Source organism: Falco naumanni, chromosome 7, assembly GCF_017639655.2.
Source record: "Falco naumanni isolate bFalNau1 chromosome 7, bFalNau1.pat, whole genome shotgun sequence".
Classification (NCBI taxonomy): Eukaryota; Metazoa; Chordata; class Aves; order Falconiformes; family Falconidae; genus Falco; species Falco naumanni.
In genome coordinates this window covers 48,687,091-48,697,328 of record NC_054060.1, presented here as the reverse complement: position 1 = coordinate 48,697,328, position 10,238 = coordinate 48,687,091, and the positions used below count along the sequence as shown (strand labels likewise).

The 10,238-nt window shown below is 52.7% G+C and overlaps 1 protein-coding gene across 1 annotated transcript; it reads left to right on the top strand.

Moving 5' to 3' along the window:
- Positions 1 to 753: 753 nt before the first annotated feature.
- FJX1 (four-jointed box kinase 1) lies at positions 754 to 3,265 on the top strand. Its single transcript, XM_040602363.1, has one exon. The coding sequence runs from the start codon at positions 956 to 958 to the stop codon at positions 2,246 to 2,248; it is 1,293 nt and encodes a 430-aa protein (XP_040458297.1). The 5' UTR covers positions 754 to 955; the 3' UTR covers positions 2,249 to 3,265.
- Positions 3,266 to 10,238: the final 6,973 nt, after the last annotated feature.

Genomic DNA, 10,238 nt, shown 5'->3' with positions numbered 1-10,238 from the left:
TCAGAAGTGCAAGACTCGAAGGGCCGGTTGTCGTCCCCGGACAGAGAACCCCGCGGGGCGGGACCGTGCCCTGCCGCCAGCTCCACCGCCTCGGCGCTTCCTCTCCCGGCGGTTGCGATGCCGGGAAGAGCCGGTCCGCACCGCGCGCACCGGTGTGTGAGGAGGCGGCGGGGCCCCGCACGGCTGTGCCCGCCGCGGCCAGAGTAGGAGGCGGCGGCGGCGGCGATGCCTACAGTCGGCGGTGGTCCCGCCCGGCAGGGAGCCTCGGCACCGGGCCGCGGGGTCCCGGTTTGGTCCCGGGCGTTACGCTCCCCGGGCGGTGAGCTCCGTGGCCCCGCCAGTGCGCCCACTCGCACGCCCGCTGCCTGTCCGCGTCGCGGGCGGTCCCTTCGCGCAGCCACCTGCCGGCTCCCGGCCCCCGGTGCCGGCGGGCTGCGGGAGCGGAGGAGATGCCCCCACCGGCGTGGGCGCCGCAGCCGCCTCGCCCTCCCTCTCCCTTTCCCTCTCCCCCTCCCTCGGTGTGCGGGCCCCTTTGTGCTGCCCGCAGCGGGCAGGGGGATGCGCCGGAGCCCGGCGCCCCACCGCAGCGCGCACGCTTCCCGCGGGCGGCCGCGCCGCCCCCCACAGCCTGCCGGACGGGGCGCCCCACCGCCAGCGGGCCCGGCGCCGCGCGGGGCATCGCCGCTTTAAGCGGAGGGCCACACCGGGAGACGGGGCGGGCCGGGCGCGCCCCCCTGGCTCCCCCACGTGGTGTGGGTGCCCGTGCCTGCCGGCCGCCGGCAGAGCGGGGCGCACACAGCGCGGGGCTGCCGCCGGGCTCGCCCGCTGCCGCTCCCCGGGAGGCTGGTCCGGTCCGGCCCGGCCCGGCGCCATGCGCCAGCGCCGCGCCGAGCGACCGAGCGGCGGGGCTGCACCGCCGCCGCGTCCCGCGGCAGCGGCGTGAAGCGGCGGGAGGATGAAGCGGGCGAGGCGGGCCGCGCCGGGCCCCCTGCCCGTGCTGGGGCTGCTGCTGCTGCTGGGAGCCCTGCCGGGGCTCTGGACGGTGCTGCTGCGGCGGGAGGAGGAGGCGCAGCGGGAGCGGGAGCCGGAGCCGCGCGCGCCCGCGGGCCCCCCCCCGGGGCGCTGGGGCTGGGGGCGCTCCCCGGCGCCGCGGGGCGAGCCCGGCGGCGGCGGGCAGAAAACTTTCCGGACGCTGCTGGCGGTGCCGGCGGCGAAGGGCCGGGCGGAGCGGGGCAGCGAAGGGCGGTTCGCTGCCGCCGGCTCGCCGCCGCCGGCTGCCGCCGGGTCCCCGGTGGAGCGGGGCATCTTCTGGAGCCGTGAGCTGGAGGAGCAGGTGCCGCCGGGCTTCGCGGCGGAGGAGGCGGCGGCGTGGCTGTCGGCCGCCCGCGCCGCCCGCGTGGCCTCGCTGGAGCGGGGCGGCTGCGGGCGCAGCTCCAACCGGCTGGCGCGGCTGTCGGACGGGAGCCGCGCCTGCGTCCGCTACGGCATCAACCCGGAGCAGATCCAGGGCGAGGCGCTCTCCTACCACCTGGCCGGGGTGCTGGGCATGCAGGAGCGGCTGCCGCCCATGGCCCTCGCTCTGGTGGAGGCCCGCGGGCGGCAGTGGGAGCCGGTGCGGGAGGAGCTGCGCGGCTCGCACTGGGCCGAGGGCGCCGTGGTCAGCCTGACCCGCTGGGTGGACAACCTCACGGCCGTGGTGGCCCCCGCGCCCTGGGGCGCCGAGGCGGGCGCTGGCCGGCGGCTGCAGCCGCTGTCGGCGGGGGAGCTGGGCGGCCTGCCGCCGTCACAGCTGGTGGAGCTGGTGCAGTGGAGCGACCTGATCCTTTTCGACTACCTGACGGCCAACTTCGACCGCCTGGTCAGCAACCTCTTCAGCCTGCAGTGGGACCCGCGGGTGATGCGCCGCGCCACCAGCAACCTGCTCCGCGCCCCGGACGGCGGGCTCGTCTTCATGGACAACGAGGCGGGGCTGGTGCACGGCTACCGCCTCCTCGCCATGTGGGACCCCTACAATGAGCCGCTGCTCCGCTCGGTCTGCGTCTTCCGCGAGGGCACGGCGCGGCGCGTCGCCGAGCTGCACCGCCGCCGCAGCGCTGCCGCCGAGCTGCGCCGCCGCTACCGGGCGCGGGAGCCGCTCTGGGCGCGCCTCGGCTTCCTCTCGGAGCGGCAGGCCGAGCTGCTGCAGGCCCGCGTCGACTTCGTGCACCGCCACATCGCCCACTGCCGCGCACAGGCCGCCGTGCTCTGACGGCCCCGGGGCGGGCGGAGGCTGGCGGCGAGGGCCGGCCGCCCGCACCGCCCGGCTTTGTCTCCCCTCGGCGGCAGCGCGGCTTCACCTGCCCCGGCGGCCGCCGGAGGCGGGGGCGGACCCTGCCCGCCCCCCCGGTGCTCGGTGCCGCGGCCGGGGGCGCCGCTCAGGCCGGGGTGCTGCCGCTGGCCGCCTGCCGGGGCTGCCCGGAGGGGCGGTCAGTGCGCGGCTGTCAGCGTCCCTGCGGACGCGGAGCGCGATCGGTACAACGACAGCCCGGCTCCGCTCGGGGCTCCGCTCCCAGGGCTTACAAATCCGACAGGATTCGGCAGCTCGAGCACTTTCCTTAACTCTCCTGGTGCAGTCGCCCTCCTAAGAGGACCCTTGGAAAGCTGTCGTCTTTGTCTGGATCGGGGCCGACTACCTTTTCCTTCCAAAGGAGGCAGGCGGAAACATTTTTTTACATATTCTTCCTTTTACAACGGCATCTTGAAATATGGCTATTGACATTCACAGACTGAGAACTGAGTGCACCGTAGGGGAGCCCCTAACTAGCAAAACTGCCCTATTTATGAAGCTGGTTTGTTACCGATTTTCTCTAACGAGAGTGAACCTTTCTGCTGTTTCTTAAATCTTGTCAATGAGAAGGGTATAGGAAGCCCATATTGCATTAGATCTTAGTCTTTGTTGCGGATGCATCGAGTTAAACTTTTGATTCTTAAGCGTTTGTTTGTCATCATCACTGTCATCGTTTCGTCTGACCAGTAAAGTAACTGACTAATGGGTGACACAAGAGGATCTCCCCAGGTTTTACAAACATTGCCGTGTGCTAAGACTGACGCAATAGTTAAAGTGGAGGAAAAACTGTTTCATGCACTTTACTTTGACTTTTTAATTTTTTATAAAGAAGACCTTTTTATTTTACAAAGTCTGCCTTTTATGTACATTATATATGTTCATAAGCTTTTCTGTAACATACTAAAGAAACTGATACTTCAGTAAAGTGTGTTAATGTTTTGCCTTCTTTGTCCTGAATGTTTGTCTGAGCTTTGACAGGGAGGTATGCACCCCCTCGATCTTCCCTGATGGGCGATGGAGGCCAGCGCTTCCCAGCTTCTCACTCCACTGAATTGAACAAAATTTTACTCGTTCCTTCAGAGGCAAGGAGGGATAGGGTTAAGCTTTCAAATGCTACCCTTCTCAGTCTCTCTCTTTCCTAGCTGTTGTGTCACCAAAAGGGCAAAAGGTCTTTGAGTAGCTAAAATAATGTGACTGTTGCATACTTCAGCTGAATAGACTTTTGTCTGGTTTTTTAAAGCTTGAAATGAACTGCCTTGGCTAGCACTGAGATAACCGAAGCAGTTTGTATGAGCAAACTGGCATAGATGGTGTGCGTCTAGCTGCCGTTAGCCTCGTCGGGTAATGGGACTGGGAACCAGCCTCTTAACACAGGTCAAGTGTTACTGTATCAGAAACATCTTTGGAGGTGGCTCTTTCTTCCAGTGGGTCCTCTCTTCCCATTTTGTTTATCTTTGCAACGGGGGTTGAGGCAGAACTGAAGAACGGGAAAGCTTTCTGATCTTGCTAAAATAGTTGGTGGGTTTTTTTCCTACAAAAGTTTTGTTCTAGGTAGGGTGAAGCAGTAGCAGTGGGTGTACAAAATAAAATATCTGCATCTCATTTGCTTTTTTACATGTACCAGTATTCATAGAAGAGGCCATTGTATGGCTCGAAATACAGCCAGAATAAGGACAAAGGAAAAACTAATCCTCTTTAAACCCCACATACTGGTATATATCCTGTTGTAATCAAACAGCAGCATAATCACTTCTACATCTGGACAGGCACCTCGATGAAGGCAGCAGAGCAACAGCATGCTCGCAAGTAGGTGCTGTCTTCAGTATGTCGAGCACTAACCTTCTCCCGTACTCCAATGTGTATTCATACCTGCAGGAGGTTTTTGTTAATAATCATTTATTTAAATCAAACTTCATATATTAACAATTTTCTTTGGCCATTACAGTGTTTTCCTTTTTTTTTTTTCTTTTATAGGACAAGACAACGGTTTTACAAACAACTTAAACTTAATGGTTGATTAGTTAGCTATATTAGGTACTGCAACTGTGTGTATGAGTATTTATTTTAAAACGTACCAGCAGCCTCCAAGACTAGTTTTCATTCAACTGCTTAACTGACAAGGCTCTCTATTGAACCTGTATTTATAGTTCACTGCATTTATCTTTCCAAACAATGCACAGAATCCCATGTGACATTCCTTTGCCATTTACATGATAATACACAATTTAACTGTGTAATTCTTAATTCTTCTTTAGCCTTGCTTTGTAAGTGGAATGCAGCAGCTCTTTTGCATTCACCTAATGAAAATACATTGAAATAATAAACTGCTGGCATAAATTTTAAACCACTGTGAAGAGCAAACTGCTGTGCCACAAACACCTAAGGCTTCATTTCTGTTTAAGTACTTCTATAACTATGGCACAACTGTGGTTTTGAAGGCTAATGGGAAATAAATCTCCTTTGTAATGTCTTTGGAGCTGGAGCCTATATAATTGCACCTTTTGAGAAGAAACATGGTATTCTATTCGATGACTGGTAACTACCTCAAGTTATATATAGGTTATGTGTTCAAAAATGGCTTAGTTGTAGGTTGGTGTGAAACTAGAGATGCTGCGCTAGAGAAGCGTGCCCTAGTGGGAAATGTGTTTGCTCAAAGGGGATGGAGAAAACTAGCTTGGATGGATGATGATACTTCACTCCATTGCGTTTTATTCTGGTTCAGATCATCTGCTTCTGTACTAGAGAAAGCTCTGAATTGCCATCACAGTAAGGAAAATTTACTTTCTTCCACGTGATTTCTTTAAGGCAAACAGTGCTTTGTAAATTGGTGTTCTGGTACGCTTTTTGCATGCCATTTTAGCTGTATATGCTGTCTGATGTTTGATCGTCTTCCTGCAGCACCAAGGAGTGAAACTCTGTTTTTGTAGTATAATTTCAATGACACTCATCTAACTCTGCTTTCTTCCAGTGCAGTTTCTTTTGAGTTACAGTGATCAGATAGGTAAGGAAGGCCATTGCTTATTGGAGAGCAAGAAGGCATTAGGACCTGGAAGTTGTCAGTAGAAGGTTGTTCGGGACCGCCGGATCAGCTGGTTCTGGCTGTGCGTTGCCTGAGGCTCGGGGGCTGTGCGGTCCTATCGGAATGGTGCTGCGGGGGTTAGGCCTCACTCAGCGGAACACTCAAGGATGCACTTCCCACTACTTTTCAGAGGCTTTCAGTGAAGTACGTACTTACAGGTTGGATGCACTGGTGCCTTGGTCAGGTGTGGGCTGTTACACAGGTCTGAGTAGAGTCTTCAAAAAGGTTTGAGGAGGGTGGGGGTTGGCAGCGTGCTGTCTGCCCAGATTCGAGACAGGAGGTCTGGTTTTCAGCTCTGTGGAGATCCATGTGCTTAACTGATAACACTAGCTTCAGGGGGGGAAAAAAAACAGGAAAGAAATATCTGGAGGGTGTTGTAATTTGAATGCACTTCATTCAGTCCCATATTTCTGTATGTTTCCCTGATTAAATTCAGAATGCCTCCCTCAGATTTTTTTCTTTCACTGGAATCTAAGGAGGCGTGTAGGGTAGAGCGTTGTTGCTACTCCCAGCTTGACTTCATAGTCACTGGGTTGTTACCTCCAAAGCCTACTAGTGTGAAGGGAGGACCGAGTTCACAGTTTCTGAGAACTGCCTAAGGGGTATCCAAATTGCACTTGCGGTGGCTACTGCACCCCCAGGGAGCACCAGGACAGCAGGGCCTGGGTGAATTCAGTGGGGTTTCCACTGAGTGAAAAAAGCAACACCAGCGTTTGCAATGCAAATCTTTGCTTTTGTTTGCTTGCACCTGAAGTAAATTCAAATCTGGATTTATTTTCAGTGGGGATTTCCCTTTGAGAATTTCCCTCACTGCTTGGGAAGCTCTTCCCAGGCACAGTCCCCTGCCTCCCACACAGAAGCAGCAGCCCTGGGATGGAGCCGAGCTAACTGCCGGTGCCACACTTTGCTGCCCGACTGAGGCTGTGTCAGCCCATCCAAAGATTCGGGAAATAACTCAGGGCCAGTGGAAGACAGTGAAAATATAGCTAGTTACACTTTGTCTTACTGGGCATACAGCACGCCCTTAACATCACCAGCATATTTCTTGTGGTTTGCTTTCCCTTTGAAGTTTGGTGCGTTTTTTTTAACGGTAATAATACTTAGAATTTTCTCACTGACATTACTAGGTGTTCCAGGGCTAGCTTGGATATGAGAACATATTAAGACTTAATCCCATTTTGCATATTATTCCTATTTTGCAACCACAGCATAACATTTAATCACTCCTTCAGAGCCGCACTCGCTGGGTTGAATGTGGCGACGTTCCCACGAGAATGGGCTGGGCTGCACGGTAAGCAGCGCCGGCCACTCACCCACACAGCTCCTGCGACTCTCCATGACCTAGAAAACCTTTCACCTTGCTGTCTCAGGTGCTCATGTAGCTCTCCCCACTGAAGTAATGTGCGCTCATCTGAGCAGAAGTTACTTCCCAACATGGCGACTGGGGTCGCCAACACAAAGAGTACTTTGTCCTGAACTAGCTGGTGTTTTAACATTATCAGTCCCACCCTCAGGGACCGATCAGTTTGACTCAATGTACTTTGGATATGGGGCAGGAACAAGGTGTTATCCCTGTAACTTTCATAACCCCCTCTTGTTCTGTGACTTTCCATTGCCTGCTCCAGGTGGAGGTGCAGGGTGAGCTTACGGGAAAGAAGCAAGCACACGGGCCTGCATGAACTGGGACTACTGCTGTGTGCAGGTGGGGAAGGAGCTGTGCAAAGGACAGAGAGTAATTCCATCTGAAAGCAAGCCAGCGCTGCACTCAAGGGAAAGAGCTCCGGCTGGATTATTTGAGGATCAATGACAGCAATAGGACAACAAAGCGGGTCTGTTTTGAGTGATCCTGCTATTTAACCACTGGGTTTTGGGTTGTGGGTTGCAGTGCATGTGACACTCGGACCATTTCTGCAAGGAAATAAACCCAAGGGAAGACTGACTGCAAAACGCAGCTATTGCTGATGCAGGAAAAATTGAGCAGACATCCTGAAGGCCCAAACCACTCCAGCTCCTATCCCAGAGAGGGAAACGCAGGTTGGGGCACTTCAGGTGGGATGCAAGCAGAATGCAAGCTGGGGAAGACTAAGTTACAGCATATTGTAATACAATTAATACAGACAGATTTAAATTGCACTGTTACATGTACTGCCAGAATATCACCATACTTGTCTACCCTCTGTCACCTGGGCTTTTTAAAGTGTCACACAGTGTCAAGCCAGTCCTCAGTGTCAAGTCAGCAGAAGGTGTTTTCGAAGAACTAGTCAAAGCCATGAAAATTCCTAAAAGAAATGGATTTAGAGGCATTTAAAAGTTGGTGAATTCCACTCCAGGTATGTCTGCAGCAATGGGACATGTTCAATGAATTTGTGTGTGCCACCTTGCAAGGTATAGAAGGACACAGGGACAGAGGGGAAAGCACAGAGAAAAGGACAAAGAAACAGTTGAATCCTTGCAGATGATGGGGATGGCAGTTGGCAAACATCCTTTAAGGAAATTGCATGGGTGCAGAGGCAGCGTCTCCCCCGTGGCCCCTTTCTCTTCCTTCTGTGACACTTTCCTGCAACAACCTCTGAAACCGGTCTTTTCTAGGCAGCCTGTCACAGCGCAAGGGGAAAAATGTGTGTACCAGAAGGCCTTTGGCACTTGAGTACAGGGGAGCTGCCCTTCCCCTGTGTAGACCACTGGTAGTTTGTGATCTTGAAAGCAAAGGCCCATTTTCAAAACCTGTCATTTAATGGTTTTGTTATCTGATGCGTTTCAGCCTGCATTACATTGCATGTGTTCAATAATTTTTACTGCCCTCAATATTTAAGTCAACCCATTCAATATTATTTACCAAAACTCATGAAATGTTGAAAATCTTTTTACTTTCCATGTTATGAGTTGTAAGCAGTTAATTAAAAAACTCCATTTTTGGTGCCATAAAATCCACATATATAATTTAATATCCAAGTATGTAACAGCCCAGGGTTTCCCATACTATTTGGATTGGGGGATGCTGTCAGCCTTGAGGCATCCTCAGAGCTTACACCTGCAGCTGTGCAATGGTGAGGATTCAGAGATTTGGGGTCAGTGTGGTTTTGGGTGAGCAGCGAGGTTGGGAGGGTCCCCTCACTGCTGCCACTTGCTGCTCCTCATGTTCCCCAAAAGCACGTGCAGGAGTTAAAATTACTGTTTGTCTGTATGGACTGAGCTGAAGCTGATTTTCCTCCTTTAACTGAAATGTAGCTGAAGGGCTTTGTTCCCAAAGGTATCTCACAGAAAAGAAAAGGCAGCTGTTAAAGTGCCCATGTCTGTGTGCCTGCCCCTCCAACCACCCCTCCATTAAACTCCTTCTCTCAAAAGCCTTCCTCCCTTGTGGCTGGGATCTTAAAAAATGCCTTGCAATAAGGACAGACAGGCTTTTACCTCAAGTGATACTAACACACTAATGCAACCCCATAATGAGGTAAGGAATTAACATGTTTTATATCAGCATCTCCAACCCCAGCACGAAAGAAGAGGGGTGTATTTCTGCGTATCATATGTTTCAGTCAGAGGAGTCATCATTTTTTAATGTTCCTGTCTTGCCAGGTTTCCTTTTTGTGTCCTGCTGTGGGGGAAAGGGCATTAATAAACTATGGTTTAAAGCTGCCGTTGTGAATTTTTTTTATCCACACATGATTCCTTGTAGACGAGCTAGGAGTCTGCTCACAGAATTTAAGTGATTGCAGTTAGTCAATTTCCTTTGGTTTAGCTGGGTCACCTTCCTCATCACCAAAGTTTTCAATGCCCTTTAGTATGTTCAAGATAAGGAAAATTAATTGCTTCCTTTGTTTTGTTAAAAACATACAGGATTTACCCATCTGACAAAGGTGGGTTTTTTTATTTTTAACAGTGCAGTGCAAAATCAGGTGGCATACATTATGGATGAACCTGCATGCAAGGATCTGGAGGATATTAATGGTATTTCCTTTTACACCAGCTACTCAGCAAGGCACTGCTCAGTGGAGATATTCCTGGTTTGATAGCCACCCGAGATCTAAACCAGGCCCTCTGTTTGCAATTTGTTAAATGCAAGGAACCAGCTAAATTCTATTCTGATTTACAGCCCTGTAGGGGTAAAAGCATGAATTTGCTGCAATTTGGCTGCAAAAGGTGGCGGTGAATATATCTGCAATGAGTATTATTTAAGATATGCTTTGTCTCTCTTTTAGAAATGATGAGGGGGAGTGACAGTGGTGCTTCTTGCTCCTTTCTTTGCCAACTGAGCCAGCAGACTGCCGGGAGCCCAGCTAACCAGAGCCTGCTGTGAGTCAGGATGACAGGAGGTTTTATGAGCTCCTCTATCAAGGAACATTTCAGGTTGTGCCAGAAATGAGGCAGTCATCTTCTGACTCATAAAAACAATTACCTGTGTAGAAATTTATCAAAAGTAGCAGCAAAGAAGAAAAAAAACCCCAAATGTTCAAACTGGTAATGTCACACTGAGTCCAGCTATGTTATTTCCCAGGCTCATTAAAGTGATTAGCAGATAGCATTGAGTCCTCTTTCCAACAACGTGGAACAGTGCAGAGGGGGACAGAAACAGCCTGGGGAGCACCACAACTACGCAGGATGCTGTCCAGTGACAGAGTCCGAGGCTCCCGAAACTGCAAATGCCAAGAGCCCAGTGCAGTCATTTACCCTTCCATTCAAGCCAATGCAGAGGAGCTGCTAACCAGGCTCTTCAGGTGCCTGGCAGCTGTAGAACAAAGGGCCACAACCCATGACTGACAGTTTTCTTACCAGTTTGTAATGCATGGAGCTGATGAAATGTCTGACTTTCCGAAGATGAGTGGTTGGAGCTGATAC